This window comes from Coptis chinensis, chromosome 6 (assembly GCF_015680905.1).
Source record: "Coptis chinensis isolate HL-2020 chromosome 6, ASM1568090v1, whole genome shotgun sequence".
NCBI classification, from domain to species: Eukaryota; Viridiplantae; Streptophyta; class Magnoliopsida; order Ranunculales; family Ranunculaceae; genus Coptis; species Coptis chinensis.
Window position 1 is genome coordinate 46649348 of NC_141461.1, and position 26455 is coordinate 46675802.

At 36.7% G+C, this 26455-nt stretch overlaps 1 protein-coding gene across 2 annotated transcripts; it reads left to right on the plus strand.

Annotated features, from left to right (window-relative positions):
• The first annotated feature begins 452 nt into the window (after positions 1-452).
• Positions 453-14988, plus strand: LOC147493262 (uncharacterized). Of its 2 annotated transcripts, none has more exons than XM_086565895.1 (3): positions 453-1199; positions 2030-2305; positions 14776-14988. In XM_086565895.1, the coding sequence occupies exons 1-3, from the start codon at positions 1010-1012 to the stop codon at positions 14826-14828; spliced, it is 519 nt and encodes a 172-aa protein (XP_086422021.1). In that variant the 5' UTR covers positions 453-1009; the 3' UTR covers positions 14829-14988. The 2 variants fall into 2 exon arrangements, with proteins under 2 accessions (XP_086422021.1, XP_086422022.1); XM_086565896.1 differs by lacking the exon at positions 14776-14988 and adding an exon at positions 2485-2854 and having other exon boundaries at positions 464-1199.
• Positions 14989-26455: the final 11467 nt, after the last annotated feature.

Here is a 26455-nt window from a genome sequence, read left to right on the forward strand (position 1 = left end):
AGAGAGAGATTTTGTTTTAATAGGAGAATGATTCCCGTTTTAATTAGATACGCTGGATTTTTCCTTAATTTTCAACATGGGAGAAATTTCCATTTTAATAGGAGAAAGATTCTTGCTTTAATTAGAAGTGTTATAATTTGTTTTGATAGGAGAAGAATTCTCGTTATAATAGGAGTGAAATTCCCGTTGTAAAAAAAGATTTCTGTTTTTCAAATAGAAGAGAAATTCCCGTTTTAATAAGAGATGACGTGAAATTTTAATAGAGCTTGAAAAATATTCCTGTGGGAGCTTTAATATTAAGATATAGATATAGATATATCTATAGATAGATAGATAGATATCTGAAGAGAATTGAACTCCTACATCAACACAAGCTTTTATATATATATATATATATATATATATATATATATAAGAGAATTGAGCTCCTACATCAAGTGTAATCAACACAATCCTCTATATTTCAGTGTTATAGAGATTGTAAAGGATTCAAGCAAACAAGTGACCAAGTCAACAGAAGTTAAGTCCGCATTATTGTCCAGCTCAACACACTAATATACAACTGTTTCTATTTTTGCATTTGTTTCGGTAGTATAAATACATGAGAATGTGTAATAATAAGATGGTGAATTCCATGCATATCATTTTTTAGTTTTTGTCTCAAAATCCATTTTAGTATCAGAGCCACAATCACTGCTCGGTGTCAAACCCCTTTTTTTTTTCTTTTTTTTTATAGATTTCATCAATTATGAGACAAGATTCTTATTACTAGTATTCAAATCAATCGTTTCTTATCTTCAATTTTATCTTCAAAGTTGATTCAATCAACTAGTTTAATTCAATCAGTGAAATCCATTGTTCATTTCAAATTTCTTCTCAAAATCAAATCAGTCAACCATCAAATCTGAACCAAGGGAATCCAAATACTTATGTAGAAGCTCTAACTACAAACATCTCGAATCAACAACAACAGCAGCAGACTCAATTTTATCATTCTAGTGCTCTTTCAATGGCAGTTCCTCCAGTCAATACCTCATATTTGTTTCCAAACATCTCTCATATGGTGTCGATCAAACTTAACAAGGAGAATTATCTAATGTGGAAGCAGCTATTCTTACCAATCTTCATCACTTTTGATCTTACTGGATTTATTGATGGTACTAAACTCTCTCCACCAAAGTTTCTTATCGACAACAATGGTAACATAACCACTCAACTCAATCCTGCATATATTACATGGTTGAAGAAAGATCAAATGTTTTTTATCTGGTTGAATGCTATGTTATCTGAGGACTTGTTGCCATATGTAGTTGGTTTGTCTAGTTCTAGGCAATTATGGTTAACATTAGAAAAGAGACTTGCTACAATCTCTACTGCTCACATTATTCAGTTGAAATCTCGCCTACCAAGCCTTGTAAAAGGAAGTTCTTCCATGGCAGAGTATTTACAGAAAATCAAAGTTATAGCTGATAGCTTAGCCGCTGTTAGTGCTCCTATGGCAGATTCAGATTTAGTGTATCATACACTAAGAGAACTTCCAGCTGATTATAGTTCATTCACCACCTCTATAAGAACTAGGTCTCAGAATGATCCAGTGTCGGTTGATGAACTTCACAGTCTTATCTTAAGTGAAGAATTAGCAATTGATGAAAGAAATGGTGCTTCGGTTAATACATAACAAATGCAAGCTTTTGCTGCTTTCATAGACTCCAATAACTATGGTAGAGACTCAAGAGGATATCACAGAGGGTCTGGAAGAAATAATAGAGGAAATGGTAGAGGTTTTTAATTACAATAACAATGGTCATACCAATAGAGGAAGGGGCAACTACAATGGTTATAGCAATGGAAACAACTCTACTACTGCTACATATATAACAATGGAAATAATTCATTTAACAGTCAAGGTGGACCTTCTAGTGGCAATAGTAATTTCTCCAGCACAAGGCATCAATGTCATAAATGCAATAAGTATGGTCACCTGGCCATTGACTGTCATAATAGAATGAATCATTCATTTAATTTGTAGGTAGAATTCCTCCTAGTAAGCTGGCTATGCTTGCTAGTATGACTGATGATTTCAATGAGTCTCAATACAATGATTCTCAAAGGTTCTCTTATTCTAGTCCTCATTCTAGTGCTTCTAATTACAATGGTGCTTCTTCATCATCATCTCAGCCTTCAAAGGATTCATATTGGTATGCTGACACAGGAGCTACCAATCACTTGACATCAGATCTCTCTAATCTCTCTCTCCATTCAGATTATAAGGGGACTGACAAAGTTATGGTGGGCAATGGCCAAGGTTTGTCTATACTTAATACTGGTTCTTCAGTTTTTAAATCACATACATCTCCTCACATATTTTATATGAATGATATATTACATGTCCCACACATAAAAAATAATCTTCTTAGTGTCCACAAGTTTGTTAGTGATAATCATTGTGTTCTCATATTCATTCCTACTGCTTTTTATGTCAAGGACATTGCATCGGGGAGGATGCTTTTCCAGGGTCAAACTGAGAATGGCCTTTATCCTCTACATCTCACCAACACTTCCAATGTCACTTCTCCAACTGCTTTCATTTCAGCCAAAGCTTCTGTTTCTACATGGCACACAAGACTAGGTCATCCTTCCACTGATGTTCTTCATAAGCTAGTATCTTCCAAATATATTGATGTTCAAGGCTCCACAAAAATTGTATTTTGTTCCAATTGTGTCATAGGAAAAAGTTCAAAATTGTTTTGGTACTTCTACTTGTAAAACATTTGCATCTTTGCAGTTGTTACACATTGATTTGTGGGGTCCTTCTCCTATTTTTTCAATAAATGAATTCAAGTATTATATGCTAGCATAGTGGATGATTATACTAGATATTGTTGGTTTTATCCATTAACTTCTAAATTTGAGTTTTGTGGTGTGTTTCAATCTTTTGCATCTCTTGTTCAATCTCTCTTAAATCACAAAATTAGATGCATTAGAATTGATAATGGTGGGGAATTTACCAGTACTTTGTTTGAAAATTTTCTATTAAAAAATGGTATAAGTCACCAGTTTACTTGTCCACATACACCAAAGCAAAATGGTGTAGTGGAAAGGAAACACAAACATATTCTTAATATAGCCAGAACTTTGATGTCACAATCATATGTTCCTCCTAAATATTGGGTTGAACTCTTTTCCACCTGTGTGTATCTCATAAACAAACTTCCCTCTCCTGTTCTTTCTCATAAATCTCCTTGGGAAATGTTGTATAATAGACCTCCTTCCTACATGAGTCTCAAAGCCTTTGGTTGTAGGTGCTATCCATGGTTAAAACCATACACCTCTAATAAGCTTGAACTAAGATCAAAACGTTGCATCTTCTTAGGTTACAATTTGAATCAAAAGGGATACAAGCGTTTAGATACATTATCCAATAGAATCTACATTTCCATACATGTAGTTTTCAATGAACATGATTTTCCATTTAAAACTTCCACTTCCACACTATCTAAACATCAAATCTCTATTCAAGAATTCTTACTATTCACTTTTTGCAATGATTCTGATATTTCTTCTTCCGAAAACACTTGCATTACTTCTTCTGATACTCCCTCAATTCCTACATCTTTGTCCTCCAATGATCACCTCTAAAGCACGAACGCATGTGGGAAAGAGCTGTGTCCGCGTCGGACGCGGACGCGGCTCGGACGTGCGTTCTACGCAGTCAACATGGTCAAGACACGGTCAATCCTCTTGGACGCAAGTTAGGACGCGTTTGGGACGCAGTCAAACTAGGTCAAGACGCGGCTGCTCACTTGCTCAGAAAAGGTGAGGTTACCTACAAGCCTGCAACTTTATATATTCCTTTTCTTTTTTCTTCATCTCGTGTATTTGCTGAGCCCTCACTTGCTTTTGGTTCAATGAACAAATTAAGATTATTTGTCAGGTATCATACAATTCAAATAACGTCAGTAAAAACTTAAGTGTGAAAGGATAACAATAGCCATCCTCTGAAATTCATCACGCTCCTGCTGCAGCTTTTCAATTTGAGCTTTGAACACAGCAACAACTTTAGCTTCCTGATCAATGAAAGTTTAAAGGGAAACAAAATTAAGGGCTTCAAAGCTAAAAATAATAACTATACAAAATGGAACTTGCTTTGCTGCCCGCCAATGCCTAGAATGGAAGGAGCTGGGATGCAAGGTGATTATGCTACCCCCATTGTGATCCTATTGTTCTTAGAATGTAAGGGGCTATTTGTTTTTTTGGGTTAAGTTATAATAGGGTCTTATAAGACCATGTGTTATAAGAGGGTCTTATAAGATGGTCTTATAAAGTGGTTTGTTTTTCATTTTAAGTTCCTCTTATAAACACTTGTAAAAATAGAAAAAACAAATACATGACATCTTATAGATGTTTATTTGACAAATATAACCCTATTTTACATCACATTTAATTTGAATAGATTAATTTGAAACAAACGTATAGTTTGATTTTCGGTTTCAAATCAATTTTGATAATTAGAATATCGATTTTAAAAAACTATCTTAATTGGCAGTGGTGGTGGTAGTAGTGGAGGTGGTGATATTGGTTTTAATAGCGCGGTGGTGGTGGTGGTGGTAGTAGTAGAAGTGGTGGATGTCTTAATAGCACGGTGGTGGTGGTGGCGGTAGTGGTAGTGAAGGTGATGATATTGGTCTTAATAACACGGTCGTAGTGATGGTGGTGGTGGTGGTGGTAGTGGAAGTGGTGGTGATTTTAATAGCACGATGGTGGTGGTGGTGATAGTCTTAATAGTACGGTAGTAGTGGTGGTGGAGGTGATGATGGTGGTGGTAGTGGCGGCAGTGGTGGTGGTGGTGGTAGCCCGTGGTGGCTAGGGCAATGAAGTTATTTGGAGAATAAGATAATAAAAAGGGAATAAGAGATAAATGAGGCTAGGGGTATATGGATGGGGGTGTTTGAGTCATTTTTCAAGTTATAAGACTTATATAATTTAAATAGATCCAATTTTGGTACTTATAGAATTAGAGCCTCTTATAAGACATTTATAGTAGAATGCCTCTTATAAGAGGCAAAAAACAAACTAAAAAAATGTCTAAAATCATTTGGCCACATCTTATAAGAGGCAAAAACAAATGGCCCCTAAGCGTAAGTAGTAAAGGATCACAGTAGCGGAAGCATGGGAATTTGGAATCTCCTGTTTGTGTTGGCAAATGGTTAGAATATATCATATACGGGGAATGTTTTGTTAAGACTTAAGAGGTAAGACTCATAAGAAATTTGATTAAACACTATATTAATATGTTTGTTTAATTTTGTGGACGTTTATTTTGAGTAATTATAAATTTTATGATATATATGAATTAGTTTATAAATTGTAATGTTCAATTATTAAAATAAAATAAAATTACATATATTATTTAACTCCCGCGTCCAATTTACGTCTGCGTCCTATTTTTTTGAGTTACAGCCAAGTCTCGCTGTGTCCGTATCTGCGTCCGCGTCCGCGTCAATGTCTGCATTCGTGTCCATGCAACATAGATGATCACCAGTCCCCAAAATCACCAATTACTGATCCTCAGCCATCTACAACACCAACTAATACTTCTAAGAGCATTTGCAATGCAGGTGATAGAGAGGGGGTAGTGATAATTATCACCTACTTGGGTCCAAAACTGCTGTGCAATGCAGGGTGATAATGAAGGTGATAATTATCCCGAGTTCAAAACGAGGTGAAACCAACCACCGAAGTTTATCATCGACTTGTTAACTTCGGACGGGATGTTGGATTCCGTCGGATTACAAAACTCACCAGACGGAATCCAACATCCCGTCCGAGTCCTAACGGCTACCAACGGTCAAAAAGTCGAACGGTCAAAAACGGTCAAAAAAAAAACTTTGGTATATATACAACATTTGTTTCATTTCAACTCACACTTCCAACAATCATATATCATATTTCTTCTTCTTTAAAATCAGTTCTTAAAAACCAAATATCAAATGGCATCAACTCAAGCATCTCAAGCAAGTGGTAGCACTCAAGCAAAAGCTTAGAGCTCACTTTAGCATGTCCGATGATCAAGCTCTATGTCTTGCTTGGATAAAAATTAGTGAAGACTCTATTGTTGGTGCTTTCCAAAATGCAAAAGGATTTTGGAATCGCGGTAACAAACGAAGTTCAATCAAGCACGGGTCGGATAGGTCTCCGATTCAATTAGCGGAAGGTGGAAATATATTTCAAAAAATGATGAACAAATTTGTTGCAATTGTGAATGCGGTGGAGGCTCGACATGCAAGTGGTACAACAATACAAAGCCGTAATTACAACGTTGTCAATTTGGAATTTATTGATTATCTTAGTCTTAGTCTAATTATTTCCGTCTTCGCCTAATTATCTTAGTGTATTTATTATTTCCATTTTAGTCTTAGTCTAATTATTATCTTAGTCTAATTATTATTGCAGTTTAATTATCTTAGTCCTAGTGATTATTTTAGTCTAATTATCACCATTTTTTTTAGTTGTCCGAGGCAAGGATGACGTACCAACTACAAGAAAAATCGGCTTTTTCACTTGATCATTGTTACGTTATACTCAAGGATAATCCAAAGTGGAGTAACGTTTTTTGAGGCAAGGTCAAGCCCCACAAAGGGAAAAGGTCGCAAAAATGATGGTGAAGATTCAACTTCTAATTCACCAAGTGTTGGTGGAGTTGAATTGGAGGGTTCTCAAGAAATAGAGCCGTCCAAAAGAAATGGAGCCGCCTCTTGGATCGAAGAAAGCCAAGTCCAAAAGGAACCAAGAAAAATCATTTGGTATGTTGGAGGGTTACTTTTTACACGCGTTTAGAGGATACATTTATTTGGGATGCAAATGAAACACAAAAATGCTTAGAACTTAGGGAAAGGGGAACTTGCATATGGTCAAAGAACTGTGATGGCAAGAGAAAAAAAAATCGGATTCAAGCAGAAAAAAATCAGGTTCAATTGAAAAAAAAAATCGGCTTCAAAAGATGCAATATGAAGCTAAGATTTTAGCGACCGATACAAGTGTCCTCCATCCCGATACCGCTTTTATAATCGAGCAACAACAAGCTGAAATACGTGCTGAATGGGGAAGGGCTAGAGGTGGTTCTAGCTCTAACTAAGCTTATGTATTTTAATTATCTAGTATTTTATTTTAATTAAAGCACTATGTATTTTAATTAATGCACTATGTATTTTAATTTCAATCGTCTTTTTAATTAATGCACTATGTATTTTAATTTCATTGTATTTTTAATTAATGAACTATGTATTTTTATCTAACTGTTTTTTTTAATTAATGCACTATGTATGTTCTGTCCAATATAATTATTTTCATAGAAATACAATTACCAATCAAATTAAAATACATTGTAATATAGTTCATTAAAATACAACTGATTAAATACGTTGGAACTACATAGGAAATACATTAGGAAATACATTAGGAAATACATAGGAAATACGTTGGAACTTAATAGTTCACGTTAGGAAATACATAGGAAATACATAGGAAATACGTTGGAACTTAATAGTTCACGTTAGGAAATACATAGGAAATACATTTTCATTTCCATTTTAATTTTCGCCTCCTTCTCCTCATCCGGATCCGACCAATTTGGATCATAAATTGGTACCGGATCTATTTGTTTCTTCAATGCCACCAATTAAAAACATGTTCAACTAAGTCCTTTTGAAGATTAGTATGTGTAACTTCATTTTCGATCTTATTTCTTGCTTCAATCATCTGATAGACAAAATGAAAACCATCATCTTCCTGAAAGAGCGCAGGTATTGTTTCTTTTCCTCGACCTTTCCAATTCCAAACTCCACTTTCACGCTCATTCTCAACAATCATATTATGCATTATAATGCATGCCTTCATTATATCTCCAAGAACAACAACACTATGACAACGCTAAGCCTTAACAATATGCCATCGCGCTCGCAAAACTCCAAACGCCCTTTCAACATCCTTTCTTGCAGCTTCTTGACGTTGAGTAAAGATCTTTTCATGCTTATTTCTTGGATAACGAATGGCTTGAACAAATGTGCCCCATTTTGGGTAAATACCATCGCAAGATAATATCCCATATCATAGTCATTACCATTCACATTAAATGCAACAAAGGAGCCTCACCTTGCTCTAATGATTCAAAAACATGAGAACGATGAAGCACGTTAATGTCATTATCGCGAACCGGTAGGTCAAGAAGCAATGCCGGATCCAACAATGTTTGTCCAGAACGGCTTCAAGTATCAAAGTTGGTTCCTTCTTGTACCCTACATGTGTTCCGCCCATCCACTTGGGCAATTCTTCCACACCGGTGCATACGATCGATTGATCCAAGCATTTCCCGAAAACCCCTTTTGCGATTTTCAGCTAATATCCTAGCGATGTTTGCCCTTCACTTGGTCGCTCTCAAGTACTCTTCCTCAAACGCCGCGGATAATTGCCTTGCACCAACGCTTCATAGATACATTTGTCGTGGAATCTCCAATTTGTAAATACTCATCCGTTGAATCGGAAGAACAACCGGTTGCTAATTGTGCAACCGCAGCCTAGTCCCTTTTGTAACCCGAAATTGCTTGCCAACCCAATCCATCCACCTTGTCTTTAAAGTAATCGCCGAATGATGCAACAAGATGCAACATATACATAAAAAGCTCTCTTGTCATCCCCGTACCTTCGCCTAAACTTATGAGGAGGCCACCTACAAGGTGTTGTGAAGTAATCCATCATTATCTTTTGTTTCATGAAATCACCACCATCTCTAAACGTACTCTCTCCGCCTGCCGCATCCATCCAAGCGTTTGTCTCAGATCCACATCTTCAATTCTTTCAATGGCTGCTTGAGTCATTAATGCCCCAAAGGTGGATAATAACCGCAACCTCCTCCTCCTCCTCCTTCAGCCTCATCATATCATTATGCTCATCTCTTACTTTTTTCCATGTAGTCATCTTCGCCAAGTACCGTAAGATCTAACGGTGAAACCGTAAGATCTAACTATTACTACTAGATCCTCCCCATAACCTTTGGTTATATGTAATTCTTTTCTTCTCTAGACATTTTTCCTATTTTTTAGCTTGGTTGTGGGGAAGAAGATGGCTATGTTGTTTGTTTGATATAAAAGATAGAAGAGTAAAACTAAATATGAAAGGTAAGGTCACATATGATAAGGTCACATGTGATACTTTGATTTTGGTCCACTTACCAATTGACAACACATTTTATTAGATTTTTGTTCACTCTCCAAGTGACAACACATTGTATCCAAATGTCTATCCATGTACCCTCAATAATTCCAAATGGGCCACCATCCATAATTGCATTGTTTGGAATAGTAAAATGTGCGGAGGAGGAGGGCTTAAAAACCAGACGGGATGTTACATTCCGCCTCGGTCTAAAACCGACGGGATGTTACATTCGCCTGGTATCCCCATACACTATTCCCCGCATTAAGGGGCCGTAACCAAACCACCAAAAAATGAGTGATATTCCAAACTAAAAATTTGTTTGTTTCAACAATGACAGAAATGAGTGAAACAAATGTGAAACGAAATAAACTAATGTTCCATTTTGGAAACATACTTAACTTATAAGTTTTAATTTTTTTTTGGCCATAACCTCATTTGTTTTATTGACATATTCATATAAAAACCTGCTAATATACTTTGAAAATAATAAAGAAGACAAACAACAATCATGAACAACACCCAAGTCTAACACGTAAACTTCGGTAAAAACTAACTTATAATTTCTTAAAAAATTGGACATAACCTCCTTTGTTTAATGACATATTCATATCCAAAACTCATCAAAGAAAAACCGCTAATCAAAAATTCATTACAAACAACAATCCCAAACGCCATAAGACAAGTAATGGCGCACGCTTATTTATTACAAACTACAAAAAAAATATCTATCGAGACCTCCTCCCCTACGAGAAGGTCCGGTCGAAGAGCTCTCCCCACGCCGTTGTCGCCTCTCCGGTTGAGCTTGAGCTTGAGGTACTCCACTTCCAAAGATTCTCCAACTCTTGCACACGCCTCAAGCTCCAAAGTTCGACACGTTCTTCTTGTAAGTACTCAAAACTGCGACGAGAGGACTCCATGAAGGACTCACGATGGCATAAGTGAGAGAGTCAGAAGTTAAGGAGCTCGACCTTACTTCATCCCGCTTAACAAAACAAATGCAAGTTAGGGGTTATAGTGAATACTAATAATAACAAATCATAAATAAATTCAAATCATACTAACCTCGGCTAAGCCGAATCAGATCGACAAAATGCTACCAATGCATCTACCGGTGGAATAGGTATTCTCATATCTTGCCCCCCGAAGTAATCATGCTCCAATGCCAAAGGTCATCATCATCAAATATCCGTGGAGTTCTTTTATGCATCCGAATATCATGAAACACCCCGGTCGTGGATCGCGGGCAACTCCTCTCCTCCTGGGAAATGAATGTCGGGCCTCAATGCTCCGAGTAACCCCCTTCAAAATTGGTGCCCCGTATAACGCACCTAGCAAGAGACCTCGACCAACCCTCTTCCAATATAAGTCATAGTCGCCTCGTGAAACCGAAAAGCCCGATGCGTCCGCCACTCATTTGGGTTTGCTCTATAGTGTGAAAGAACAGCAGGAAGAATATCGAGGTCATCATATCCATAGGTGGTGGGTAAGGTATAACAATCTCTCCGTGATACTTGCCGCCAACATCCGTCCCCCAAGGTACCATATGATCGATTCTATAAGTATCATTCATTTGAGAAAGAAACCTTGCTCTATGACACATATATGATAGTCTACGGTACTCACCGTTCTCGGAACATCCGGAATATCCGCATAAAGGGTCCGAAGATGAAGGACTCGCCCGTGGTTGCCACTCAATTCGACTAGCTCCTAAAAGCTCAATCTGGCGGACGAAGTGTTATGAATATTATGTGATAGGTCCCCATACCCCCTCGCCTACGATGAAGCCCCCATGCTTGAATACGTGGAATCAGGTCATGAGTCTCATCCTCTTCCAACCTCTTCAACACGGGATGCATCACAACTAAAATGCTCGCATTCACCAATAATCGCCATCAATAGATAAAATACAATATCAATATATATATAAACATGTCAACATTAATAATTAGATAAATAAATGAAATGAAACAATAACTTAATAAATAAGACTTACCGGTATAATCCAAACAAAGCCAAGACAAATTGCCTTTAGCGCTTTCGCCTCAACTCATGAGGTCTAGCCACGCGGTAAAGGTATGCTAAGATGGATTGACCCCCGGTCATAATCCCACATCCTCTCTACGCCGGAGAGACGGCCATCCACCCGACACGTAAATAACTATCAAAGATATCCAAATAATACCGCACCAACAAAGTAGAAGAGGAAGGCACGCACATACTCGTGGATCGACTCCTCACCAATATGATAGTCTTTCGGCTTCTCCTTGAGTCTATTCAAATATCTCACAGTAAACCAACTCATATTTATAGCTCCTCCCTTTAAACTGCTTTCACCGATAATCTCAAAACTTCGTCTTGCTCATCATCTTCAACCAAATCAAAACATTCAAAGAAACTCATCACGTAGTAAAACCTCTAAAGTTTCATCAAAAGGAACGGCATCTCCATAACCAATTGGGATACCCCCGGAGCATTGTGAAATCAAGAGGGGTAATCCCAAGCTCACCCCATGGGAAATGAAATGTGTGGGTAGTTGGCCACCACCGCTCAACTATCCCAAACAACAACGCTGATCATTTTGTCCCAAATTACAATTAAAAACTCCCAAATGGTGTGGCGGATATAATATCGATAGCTGTGACAAAATTAGGATCCGTTTTGATTTCATACAACGCCACCACGACATTAACATTTGAAAGTGCACAACGACTTTCCATAAGTGTACTTCCTACATTCAACAAACACTAATACGATAAAATTCAAACTAAAATAAACTAATATAAACTAATACAAATTCAAACTAAAATAATACGACAAATTCAAACTAAAATAAACTAATATAAACTAATACAAATTCAAACTAAAATAATAATGACAAATTCAAACTAAAATAAACTAATATAAACTAATACAAATTCAAACTAAAATAAACGACAAATTCAAACTAAAATAAACTAATATAAACTAATACAAATTCAAACTAAAATAATACGACAAATTCAAACTAAAATAAACTAATATAAACTAATACAAATTCAAACTAAAATAATAACGACAAATTCAAACTAAAATAAACTAATATAAACTAATACAAATTCAAACTAAAATAATAACGACAAATTCAAACTAAAATAAACTAATATAAACTAATACAAATTCAAACTAAAATAATACGACAAATTCAAACTAAAATAAACTAATATAAACTAATACAAATTCAAACTAAAATAATACGACAAATTCAAACAACAACAAACTTGATATAAACTAACATAAAAATAATAATAATTAACTTAAAAAAAAATCAAAACTTACTTGAGATTCCGCCACTCGATTTGCTTTAATGTCGGACCGATGTTGACGCTTAATGGTGGGTGGTCCTCGATTTCAATAACGGTGGAAAATTAAACCCAAGTTCAATTTCGTCCTCCTCGCCCACATTACGCGTTTCGACGACGATCCTTTTTTGCCCATTTTTTTGGAAATTTTGACATTTCCAAACCATCGGAATGCTCTTGATGTGGTGAGGTTGGTGGGGATGGGTTGGGGATGGAGAAGTCATTATGAATGGAAATTTGTGTTCAAAGGTTGTGAATGGAGGCTACAAAATCGAATTTTGGCTGGAAATGAAGTGAAAATGGAGCTTTGTTCGCGTCGCTGTCATTGGTATTGAGCCATCGGGACGGGATGTTACATCCCGCCTCGTTATAAAATATCGACGGGATGTTACATTCCGCCTCGTGAAAAAAAAAAACTCAGACGGAATCTAACATCCCGTCCGAGATGTTTTTATCACCTTTGCATTACCGCGGCTTCACCTTGTTTATCACCGGGTTGGTGATAGAGGGTGAAAAGTGAGGAGGTGGCGGTGATAGAGGGGGTGAAAGTTATGACTTGCATTGCAAATGCTCTAATACTTCTTCTTCACTCATTTCATCTACAAAATTTCAACGTACTCATTCTACAACTACCAGAGCCAAAAATGGCATCTCAAAACCAAAAGCTCAACTCACTATCAAGCATCCTATTCCTCAGGCCTTACATACTACTTTCTTCCTTACCAGTCACACCTACATGTTATACTCTACTCAAGTAATAAAAGACCCAAATTGGAGAAATGCCATGGTGAGTGAGTATAATGCCCTTATCAAAACTGGAACATGGAAACTAGTACAGTGGTACCCTATTCACCCAATCAAAATCTTGTTTGATAACAAATGGGTTTTTCGACTAAAGCAAAAGGCTGATGGCTCTATCAATAAGTTTAAAGCACACCTTGTTGCAAAAGGGTTTCATCAGAAATATGGCCTAGATTACCTTGAAACATTCAGTCCTGTTGCCAAACCTACAACTATAAGACTTCTTCTCTCCTTAGCTGTTCATTTTCAGTGGGATGTTAAGCAACTTGATGTTTCAAATGCATTTCTTCGTGGCCGTCTAAAAGAAACTGTATTCATGAATCAACCAAAAGGATTTGTGGATCCTCAAAAACCAAATCATGTCTGTCAGTTGATGAAATCTCTTTATGGACTCAAACAAGCTCCTCGAGCTTGGTATGAGGAGCTATTTCAAGTCTTACTTTCTATTGGTTTCATTCCTTCAATTCTCAAGCTGATCATTCACTGTTCATTAAAAAGGATTCAAGTTCTATTACTTATGTCTTAGTCTATGTTGATGACATATTGATTACTGGAAGCTCCTCTCAAGTTTACAGGGGAATTATTACATAGTTGAGTACTAAATTTGCCATGAAAGATCTTGGATCTATTCACTTTTTCTTGGGTTTAAAAGTGAAACGAAGTACAAGAGTTTTATTCTTATCTCAGACCAAGTACACTTATGACCTTCTGACTAAATCCAAGATGTTGGTGGCCAAATCCTCTGCAACTCCTTTCTCTTCTAGTTGCAGACTTGATAAACACTCAAGTGAACCATTGACTGACTCAACTGAGTTTAGATAAATTGTAGGAGCTCTTCAGTACTTGACTCGAGTAGACCTGACATTGCATTTGCAGTCAACACTGTTTGTCAATTTATGCAGAATCCAAGAGTTCCTCACATGATAGCAGTTAAAAGAATTCTCAGTTATCTTAAAGGGACTCTAGACTATGGTATGTGGATTGTTAATAGTCTACTTAGAATTCAAGCCTATAGTGATGCTGACTGGGCTGCTTGTCCAATGGACAGAAGATCTATTACTGGTTTTTGTGTTTATCTTGGTTCTAACCTTCTCTCCTGGTCTGCAAAGAAACATCATACAGTAGCAAGATCATCAACTGAGGCAGAATACAGGGCACTAGCACATACAGCTGCAGAGATTGACTGGATCTGTTTACTTCTTCAAGATCTTAGAATACCTTTATCAATGCCCCCTCTCATTCATTGTGATAATATTAGTGTTATTTCTTTGTCGAACAACCTAGTGTTTCATGCTAGAACCAAGCATGTTGAAATAGACTATCACTATATTAGGGAGCTGGTTACAAGGAACCTAGTTGATGTTCAGTACTTGAGTACAAAATATCAGTTGGCCAACATTTTCACTAAAGGACTTTCTTCACACAGGTTCAAACCCCTCTCTGACAAGCTTTCACTCAGAAGCTCACAGTTCAGCTTGAAAGGGGGTGCAAAGGATTCAAGCAAACAAGTGATCAATTCTGCATTTGTTTCGGTAGTATAAATACATGAGAATGTGTAATAATAAGATGGTGAATTCCATGCACATCATTTTTTAGTTTTTGTCTCAAAATCCATTTGAGATTACCAATGGTTACTAAAGTTTTGGCTCTATTAGGAATAGGAACACCTGTTCTCCTACTTGTCATGCTCATATTACCCTATCATGTTATCTGTAAACATAATGAACAACCATTTCAGTTCTTCCAGCATCTTCAAGGGTGTCAAAAGGGTCAAATTTCGGAAGGGATTTATAAACTAAAACAGTATCTCGAAAAATTTGGATACCTACATTACAATGATCATGCGTCTCATGCACATGATGACAAGTTTGATAACCTCTTGGAGTCCGCAGTCAAGACTTACCAACTCAATTACCATCTCAAGGTAAAAGTCTAGACACTCAAACTGTTAAAGAAATGATGACGCCCAGATGTGGTGTTGCAGATATAGTTGGTGGAAGAACACGGATGTTATCAGGAAAAAATAAGCATCACCATGGTCCTAGTGTTAGGACATATATCAAGTTTCCTATAAATAAATTACATGATAGGAAACTTCCCATAGAATTGTATCAATCCCTTATTCTTCTCCTAGAATTATGGGATTTACTTGTAACGATTAGTCTTTATAAACCCATGTAATTGTTACACTAATATATACAAGAAATAATAATTTTATATGGTATCAGTATAGGTATCGATCCTCTCTACAAACCCTAGCCGCCATCTTCCTCGTTCTTTTTCCGCTGCCTACACACACCATGTCTACACCTGAAAACGAGACTAGCTTACCAGTGAGAACGAGTAATGGTTACCAGGAAGTATTATCCTTGTTGACCCCTGAACGCCTAGATGGCACAAACTACATTGAGTGGTCCTTAAATGCTCGGAATAAACTTCGAGGCCGGAAGCGCTGGGGATTCATCTCCGGAACTAAGGCTGCTCTAGTCGACACTTCCTCCATTGAATATGAGGTTTGGGACGACGACAATTGTATGATTAAATCATGGTTGCTTGATGCCATGACTAAGGATATCAGATCCTTGTTTCTCAAATTATCTACTGCAAAGGAAATCTGGGATACTGCTAAGCTCACCTACTTTGTCAGTCAAGATGCTTCCAAAGCATACCAATTGCATTGTGAGGTATTATCTATCCGTCAAAATGGTGGCATTGTTATTCAATATTTTGGGAAGTTATGCAAATTATGGCAGGAATATGCTGCAATTGATGATTGTATTATGGAGTGTCCCACTGATATTGGGCGATATACATCCAAGGTTAATTCCTAGAGAGTGTATGCCTTTCTCGCTGGCTTAGACTCTTACTTGGATGGGGTTCGCAGTCGCGTTCTTTCCACAGTCCCTCTCCTAAATCTTCAAACGACTTATGCCATGATATGTGTTGAAGCCAACCGGCATGATGCTATGATGGGCAGTGCATCTGTGGATAGCATAGCTATGGCTGCTCGCAGAAATTTATCTCGGCATGATCCGAAGAAAGGAGGGCGCAAATGTAGCTGATAACCCGTAAAAACTAGACTAGATTATTCTAACTTCATTCTTACGGTATCAATTATTTATTTCCTACTCTCACATATATATTCATTCAATATATAGAGTATGGAATCGCTCCACTTTTAAACTAGCAAGACATAAGTGAATTCAATTAATCAAACACAAGGAACCAATGGTGAGAACAATGAGAGTAGTGTTGTGATTTATTTAAACTAAAACTAATTATAAATTTAACTAATTTAACTAATTTAACTAAGCAATTAAAAGGTGAATTTAATGAATTGGAAAAACATAGAGGGGGGAAATTCCACCATATAATTTGATTGGCTATTAGTTAGTCATCGAATCGAATATTGATCTCTAGTGAATACCAAGTCCTCTCGAATCAAGATTCCACTAGCATGATAGTTTAGCTCCACCACAAATCTCTTTGATGGTGGCTCTAAACTCTAGTTCATCATTATGAGGTTTATCTCTAAACACTCATAATAATGAACTTGAAATTCTATTCTAAATAACAACTATTCTAACAAGCAATCATCCTCACATAGTTTATTTAACCTCCTCTAATTGAGTTTTTAGCCTAGTTTCATTGGATTCATTGACAATAAACAATAATAGGAAGACATAATTAAATTAAACTAAACTTGATTAAAATAAACTTGAAATAAACGAATAGAATAATAGTCTAAGAATCAAATGAATTAAAACTGAAATTAAAACTAATGTAGAACTAAGATTATGAATAACTAATTATAAATTTAAGACAAACTAAATCTATGAATCAAATATTGAATTAGAAACTAAAACTTGAAATACAAACTAACTATTGATTCTAAACTAATTAAAAAACTAACTAAAAACTCAGTTTTCTGATCTAGAACTAGGTAACTTAATAGCTAAGTCTTTGTCTCTTCATATGGAGGAGACAAGATCCACAAATTCATGCATGGGCTGAGGAGCCATGTTTTGGGCCGAAAAATCGAGCCCAAAATCTTATTATTTCAGTCCACAAGGGGGTTTTCAGCCGGATTTGACTTCAACAGCTTTTTCGTCCACTTCTGCTCCTCTTATTGGGTCAAGGCTTAGACAAATTAGAAAGCTCATTCCGAGCCGGTCGTTTTGACATAGGGTAGGTCTAATTCCGAGGTCTGAGTCCAAAGATACGGCCTTCGAAAGTTCTGCTAACTTTTGTGCGATGTTTATGCCCGCGTTGACTTTGACTTTTCAGCTTTGATCGGGATTTAAAAAGGCTTTTTCTCCTTGAATCTTGGCCTTTTATCATAGAACTTCTTAGCAACCAACCCTTGCTCCTTTATCTCACAAAAGGAACACATTTCTACATATATTCGACTCCAATGCCTGAAATACATAAGAACACGATAGCAGTACTAACTCTTACTTATTAATCACATAATTGGTCAAAAGCGATATTGTTAAAGGGGTTAAAACTACAGTTTTGGGCTCTTATCAAACCACCCCCAAACAACATTTTGCTTGTCCTCAAGCAAATATGAGAAATTAGAATAAGTGACCAAAAATGGAGTTCTAACTAATCTCGTTTCGTCGAGTGCGATTACATTGACCATATGCAATAAGGCCTTAAACCACTAGAAATTCCCTAGTGGACGAGTTATAGCCTCGTGAGAGTTTTCCAGTGAAGGTACTCACAAACTTCATCTATACTACAACGACTAAGAAATAAAACTATTGTTTCCTTATTTATGTCTTAATGATCTATACATCTCACTAGTATTTAAACAAGAATGATCATTCTAAAACTTAAACTAATACATGCATAATAATCAAATCGTCTTAAGACAAACAACTATACAATGAACTATGATATGAAATGCAATGGCAAGTCCGTTTCTGAAATTTTTGGGTAACGTGCCTAAGTACGTAGGTTCTCACAAGGAATGTGTCAAAACACATAACACTCTGATTTTTCCACTCAAGTTTGCTAACTCTAGTGTGCAGTAGGCACACATTTCCTCACAATCTCAATGACAATCCAAAGAAGCCGAGGTCGATCAAACACATCTACCACTTACTATCACACCAACATATTCCTAATTGAGCTAGATGTCTTTATTAGGTGATACGGGGCGTATGTATTGGTTAAAGAAGGAAGGAAATGGATATTCAAAAAGACAAGTATGAGAAAATAGGGTCTTCATATTATATAACTAGAGAAAACCTTGTTCTTTTGCTTCTACACTTTGTTTCCATTCTTAGCCTTTTTATTTTGGCTTTTTGACTCATTTTATTCTATTTTTGGAGTTTTTATTTTATTTTTATTTTTATTTTCTTTTCTTTGGATGGAAACTTCTTTTTTTTTTTTTTTTTTTTTTTTTTATGAAGCAACTAACTAATTTTTGTTTACACAGGTTTTTCTCTTTTCTTTTCTTCACTCATCCTATTTCTTAGACTTATCTAGATAGGTAGGCTGATTTTATTTTTTATTTTGTTTTATTGTGTAAAGGATTTGTGGTTTGCGAAAAGGCTAATGAAAGGCTCAGTGGGGTGACTAGCGGATAATAAATTTCATATAGGTGTGAATTTCTGGCTATATCGATCCAAAGAGGGCCTAAATTCTCGCTTAGGATATGGTGTGGTATTCAAGCAAGTGGATTTGCGATTTCTCTACTTGGAATTTACTTCTCCCTTGTGTCATCACTCAGATATTTCACTCTTATGAGGCTTTTAGGCTAGATGCTCACAGAATATGTATTAAGTACTCTAACCTAGGTCTCATAAAAATACTGCCAAGTACAATCAAAGATGCTCATGCAAGATGTTCATGAAAAGATGCAATAACTATTACCTATATATTAATCTATGTTTCAAAAATTAAATCATAATTCAAGTACTACGTGAGATTTCTAGACTAATATCATCATGGAGAAGGGAACAATACTATTATCACTAAGTGCCTAGTATAAACAATATTTATGATTTTTAATTTTTTATAAAGAAAAGTGCATAATTTACATCCTAAAAGTGCCTAATATTTGCAAATGTTTCTATCCCACCCCCAAACAATCGAACGCTTTGTCCTCAAAGTGTAAAGAGACAAGGAAAGAATTTACCATAGAAACGTGACAAAATTGGCGTGCACTGTGAATGAAATATTGTAAAGATGATATGATAACATGAAGCACAATTAAACTGTTACGTACTAACTAACACAAACTCTACTGGAGTAAACATGACAGGTAAGGGTGGAAAAAAGATTTGAAATGAAATACCAAAATATGCCACCCCCAAACAAAATTGGAAAACTCTTTTTAAGTTTGAAAATGTTTGTTTGGCCTATACTCCAGAAAGGTGGTATGTTACAAAAAATTATATGGGTCTTTTAAAGTAAGATTCCCTAGACTTAATGTGATATATATATATGTATTAGCATGCAGTTTACCATACATCAATAATCTAAATAATTGTGGATTTTTCCATAAATAGTTAACACGTAATACACCACCAAACAGAATTAAGCACCAAGATTTTCTATGGCATGGCTTAGTAGAATGGGAGTGAATTCTGATGGATCTAGAACCTAATCGAGCATAAAGTTTCTTCTTTTTCTTTGAACGAAAATGTGTCCAAGTGAATAATCGTGAGAAAATGGATGGTTGTGGAAGATATGTAGGGTATGGATAAATTTTAGATTGAAGGAATGGAAAAAATGAGTGCGTGGTTTTAGCATAAAACTTATTGGTGGCATGAGTTGGTATTAGCACACATCTGAAAAACGAAGGTATCAGGTGGCTCTTTAGGTAATTCTTGAGAGGGTGGATCATCATAGGCTCTTAGAAACTCGTCGAATTCCTCATCTAGGTTGTTCGCATCCATATAATTATGGTATTCATTTCCATCTTTGAGGAATTCATCTATCTTAATTGTCTATTGTGAGGTTTACTCCATCTCTTGTAGTGTCGGAAGGCAGGGTGGAAAATTCTTTCGCTAGTTCAGTTATGTTCAAGGAGTCAAAATTGTGATCTTTGTCTTCTTCCATAAGAGGGGTATCTACTAGTGTGGGGACAAGATCGTTGGAAGCAGTAATGTGATATACAAAACTCTCAATAGACTTAACTTCACCTTCTACAGGAAAACCTAGTTGTCTCTGCTTTTGTCTAAACATGTTAACTTCCATAGAAAGATTTCCAAAAGAAAGAGTCATTGAGCCATCCCGACAATTGATTTGGGCATTGGCAGTTGCCAAGAAAGGATGCCCTAAAATGATGGGAATGGAATCATGAGCAACTTCTGTGTCGAGAATAACAAAGTCAGCTGGATAGTAAAAATCCTGAACTTAAACGAGAATGTTTTCAACTACACCCTTGGGATACTTAATAGAACGATCGGCTAACTGCAAAGTCATTTTGGTTGGTTGAAGTTTTGTTAGACCTAGTTGTTTATATAAATAAAAAGGGAGTAAGTTAACACTCGCTCCCAGATCTAATAAAGTAGTTGTTATGAAGGTATCACCTAAGGTGCATTGTACAATAGGACGACAAGGGTCCTTGTACTTAACAATTCCGTTATGTTTAGATAAATAGGGATATTGTTCAGTTAAGAAGGCTTCATTGGGTATGTTGGTTTTCCTCTTCTTGGTGCACAACTCTTTTAGAAACTTAGCGTGTGCAGGTAGACTTTTTATAGCATCTAGAAAAGGTTGGTTTATAGTTAGATTTTTAAACACTTCCCTAATCTCATCAAAATTCTTGTCTTTTTTAGACACAATTAGTCTCTGGGGATACGGTGGTTTATCTCTATTTTTAGCATAAGGGTCAACAGTATTATTAGTATTTGCTTTAACTTTAGCCATTTTCCACCTAGGTGTCCATATTGGAACCTCTACAGGTGTAGGGTCTTCAATTTCTATTATTGGGTCTTGTAATGTTTTCCCTTTTGGTTGTGGTTTAACTGGTACTTCTACAGTTGTAGGGTCTTCATTTTCTATTATAGTATTTAGTATGGTATCATTTTTAGTTTGCGGGTGATCTTTAGGCATAGTCACTTGGTTATCAACTACTCTCCCTGAACGAAGGGTAGTGACTTCTTGTAGGTCCCCTGGGGTTATATTACCATTACACCGAATACTTTTTATTTCAAAGGCGGCGTTTGTTGAGTTAGGATTAGGCACTGCTTGTCCTCGAAACACACCTGTTTGGTTATTATTTTGGCTAGGAGACATGTCAATAACCTTTTGGCACAAAGACTGCATTATTTGCATCGTTTGTTTCATCATATTAGAGTTTTGATCATGCTGATATTTCATCAAGTTGGAGTTTTGTTGCATAATTTGATTTTGTTTCTCCAACAAGGTCACTACTATTTCGTTTGTAGATGGTTGAACTGGAATTAAGGCTTGTTGAGCGTTCATATTTTGACGTTGATAGTTCTGGGTCATGGGTACTAAACCTCTATTCTGATTACCTAAGTTTCCTTGTCCTTGATGTTGAGTTAACTGATTGAAATTTGATGGTTGTGGTGGTGGTTGTGCATAGACAAGAGGACAATAGAAGTCGGAATGCTCAAGACTAAAACAAACATTACAACGAGTAGATTTAATGTTCATGACTGGAGTGGGTTGTTGTTGAATAGAGATGGCATCTACCTTTTTAGTGAGGGCATTGATAAGAGTTTTAAGCTCAGAATCAGGTTTAACCTCAAAAGAAGAAAGAGTGGAGCGGGAAGAGTCGTTACCTCCCCAATTGTTGTTCCTCTTAGATTGATCTTCTAAGAATGTAAAAGCCTCCAAGGCTCCTTTACTAAGAAAACTATCCCCAGTCATGATATCTAAAACCTCCTTATGACGACATAAAAACCCCTTGAAGAAGGCACGAACAAGCGTGCCTTTCGCAAGATTATGATGCGGGCATTCAATGAGAAGATCAGTGAAACGATTCCAGGCCTCTGAAAAGGATTCATGAGGATTCTAGCGGAAAAAATGAATCTTTTGAAGCATTTCATCTGTCTTCAGTGGTGGGTAAAACTATTCCATGAACAATTGAACAAGTTGAGCCCATATGTCCACAGAGTTTGGTGTTTGGGCAGTTAACCAAGACGCCGCCTTGTCGGCTAGGGTGAAAGGAAACACCCTAAGTTTAACTTGATCCGAACTTACGCTAAGATGATGGAATGTAGTGAGAACTTGTTTAATCCTACGCATATGCTGGTAAGGCTTCTCGTGGTCTAAATATATTAGGGGGAATTCGAAAATCCCCCACTAGGTCTGCAAGAATGGTGCACAACTTAGGGCCATCGTTTAGGGCTTTATAAAAATCAGAGAGAGGAGTCTCTTGTTCTTTAGCCATTGATGCAGGTGTAGTGTGTGAAATTATAGATAGGCGTGTGGTATTTATGTCTACGAAAAACAAGCCTGATTATACTAGAATTAAAACTCCTCTGACAGAAGAGGCGAGGAGTGGAAGAAGGAGTTCTTGAATGCCTCCTTGCTATACGTTTGAATAGCGTCTTGTGTACATGATCTCAGTGTTTGTATGATGTTAGAAACACTGAATAACTTGAAGAAATGAAAGCTTGAACTAACCTATGAAAAATCGGGCTGGTACACAAGAGGGCGAGGTCAGAAATGGCCTTGGTAGGGCGCGTGGTCGGCCCCTTCAAACTCGAGTTACAGTGTTTTGAGCGCAGGTGGTGCTCAAACTTTGCCTTGTATGGGCGCGGGGCGTGCTCAGGTGGAACTCGAGTTACAGTGTTTTGAGCGCAGGTGGCACTCCAACTTTGCCTTGTATGGGCGCGCTCAGGTCCAAATCGAGCTCCAGGTGCTTCAGCGTGGGGGGCGCTCGAACTTTGCCTTGGGAAGGTGCAGGTCGCGCTTAGGTAAAACTCAAGTTCCAGCGCTTTAGGGTGGAAATTTCGAAGTTTTGTTTTGGCAAGGCGCTGGTATTTCGGGTAAAACTCAACTTCCAGGCGTTTAGGCACGAGGGGCGCTCGAGTTTTGCCTTAGTAGGGCACGGGTCGCACTCCGTGTATTCCTGCGAGGAAAAATTTAGTTATGAAACAAAGAACCACAGTTATAATCAAACAAGGGTGGGTGGGTTATGGGACTTTGGAAGACTAACAATACTAAACGAGATCTAAGATGGCAGCGACGCCATTTGATAACCCGTAAAAACTACACTAGATTATTCTAACTTCATTCTTACGATATCAATTATTTATTTCCTACTCTCACATATATATTCATTCAATACATAGAGTACGGAATCGTTCCACTCTTAAACTAGCAAGACATAAGTGAATTCAATTAATCAAACACAAGGAACCAATAGTGAGAACAATGAAAGTAGTGTTGTGATTTATTTAAACTAAAACTAATTATAAATTTAACTAATTTAACTAATCAATTAAAAGGTGAATTTAATGAATTGAAAGAACATAGAGGGGGGAAATTCCACCATGCAATTTGATTGGCTATTAGTTAGTCATCGAATCGAATATTGATCTCTAGTGAATACCAAGTCCTCTCGAATCAAGGTTCCACTAGCATGAAAGTTTAGCTCCACCACAAATCTCTTTGATGGTGGCTCTAAACTCTAGTTCATCATTATGAGGTTTATCTCTAAACACTCATAATAATGAACTTGAAATTCTATTCTAAATAACAACTATTCTAACAAGCAATAATCCTCACATGGTTTCTTTAACCTCCTCTAATTGAGTTTTTAGCCTAGTTTCATTGGATTCATTGACAATAAACAATAACAAGAAGACATAATTAAATAATACTAAACTTGATTAAAATAACTTGATTAAACGAATAGAATAATAGTCTAAGAATCAAATGAATTAAAACTAATGTAGAACTAAGATTATGAATAACTAATTATAAATTTAAGACAAACTAAATCTATGAATCAAATATTGAATTAGAAACTAAAACTTGAAATACAAACTAATTATTGATTCTAAACTAATTAAAAAACTAACTAAAAACTAATTGACTAACTAAAAGCTCAGTTTTCTGATCTAGAACTAGGTAACTTAAGAGCTAAGTCTTTGTCTCTTCATATGGAGGAGACAAGATCCACAAATTCGTGCATGGGCTGAGGAGCCATGTTTTGGGCTGAAAAATCGAGCCCAAAATCTTATTACTTCAGTCTACAAGGGGGTTTTCAGTCGGATTTGACTTTAATAGCCTTTTTGTCCACTTCTGATCCTCTTGGGTCAAGGCTTAGACCATTAGAAAGCTCGTTTCGAGCCGGTCGTTTTGACATAAGGTAGGTCCAATTCCAAGGTCTGAGTCCAAAGATACGACCTTCGGAAGGACTGCTAACTTTTGTGCGCTGTTTATGCCCGCGTTGACTTTGACTTTTCAGCTTTGACCGGGCTTTAAAAAGGTTTTTTCTCCTTGAATCTTGGCCTTTTATCATAGAACTTCTTAGCGGCCAACCCTTGCTCCTTTATCTCGCAAAAGGAACGCATTTCTACACATATTTGACTCCAATGCCTGAAATACATAGAACACGATAGCAGTACTAACTCTTACTTATTAATCACATAATTTGTCAAAAGCGATATTGTTAAAGGGGTTAAAACTACAGTTTTGGGCTCTTATCAGTAGCCATTATAATGGAGATAATCACGTTATTGAAACATGTTTCAAACTCCATGGCTACCCGGATTGGCATCCTAAGGGTAAGAAGGTATCTGGTACAAGTTCTACTTTCAAACATGTTGTTCCTCCAACCCTTCAACTGAGTGAACCTTCTGCAAGTTTTGTGGCATCAACTGGTTTGTCCAAATCTGTTCTTAGTTTTTCTACTTGTACTACGTCTAGCAATTGGATAATTGACACAGGTGCTACCGATCATATGACATGCATCTCCTCTAACTTTAGCCAATTATTTGCATCTCATTCTAAACATGCCATTACTAATGCCAATGGTGCATCAACACCAATTGTTGGTATCGGTACAGTTATTTTACCTACTTAATTACCTATTTCTGATGTTCTATTTGTTCCTTCTCTTGCATGCAATTTGCTCTCGGTAAATAAATTTATCCAAGCTTATAATTGTGTTGGCTTGTTCTTTCCTACTCACTGTCTTTTTCAGAACTTCCATACCAAGGAGAGGATTGGCAGTGGTAAGCTGGGTGATGGATTGTACTATCTAGAAGGTGATGCTCCACCAGTTAATAAAAGCTTGTCACATGCAATAAGTTCACAGAAATTGGAAGACAATATAAAGCAAATATGGTTGTGGCATAAAAGATTAGGTCATCCGTCACTTGGTTATCTTCGACGGCTTTTTCCTTCATTATTTATTGGCTGTAATATTTTGGATATGGTTTGTGCAACTTGTGCTCTGTCTAAAAGCCATCGTACTCATTTTCCTTCGTCAACAACTAAAAGTATAACTCCTTTTTTATTGATACATTCAGATGTGTGGGGGCCATCTCCAGTATCTACCCCCACAGGAATAAAATGGTTTGTTTCATTTGTGGATGATTACACTAGAATGACTTGGGTATATTTGATGAAACATAAAAGTGATGTCTGTATGATATTTCGATGTTTCTATCAAATGATACTCACACAATTTGGTATATCTGTCAAAGTTGTTCGAACTGATAATGGAGGTGAATTCTTTAAGCAAGAATTGACTAATTTTATGCATTCTAATGGAATCATTCATCATACTCCATGCCCAGAATCTCCTTAACAAAACGGCACTGCAGAACGGAAGAATCGCCACCTTCTGGAAATTTCTCGCTCCTTGTTGATTGGAGGTAATACTCCAAAATATTTATGGGGGGAAGCTCTTAGTACTGCTGTGTATTTGATGAATAGAACACCATCTAGTGTTCTTTCTTTTCGACGACCTTTAGATGTCTTTGTGAGAACAACGATTGTTTCACCTCATGTTCGTTTGCCTCCACGGATTTTTGGATGCATAGTTTATGTGCACTTATCCTCCAAACATCGCACTAAACTTGATTCACGAGCTATACGATGTACCTTTGTTGGATATGGAACAATTCAGAAAGGATATAGATGTTATGATCCCATTACTC

Excerpts from the sequence above, each read along its gene's own strand:
- LOC147493262 (XM_086565895.1), top strand. The coding sequence starts at position 1,010 with ATGGCAGTTCCTCCAGTCAATACCTCATATTTGTTTCCAAACATCTCT. Across the intron at positions 1,200-2,029 it reads GTTTCTTATCGACAACAATG|GTAGAATTCCTCCTAGTAAG; the intron begins GTAACATAACCA and ends TTTAATTTGTAG. Across the intron at positions 2,306-14,775 it reads TATGGTGGGCAATGGCCAAG|GTTCAAACCCCTCTCTGACA; the intron begins GTTTGTCTATAC and ends TTCTTCACACAG.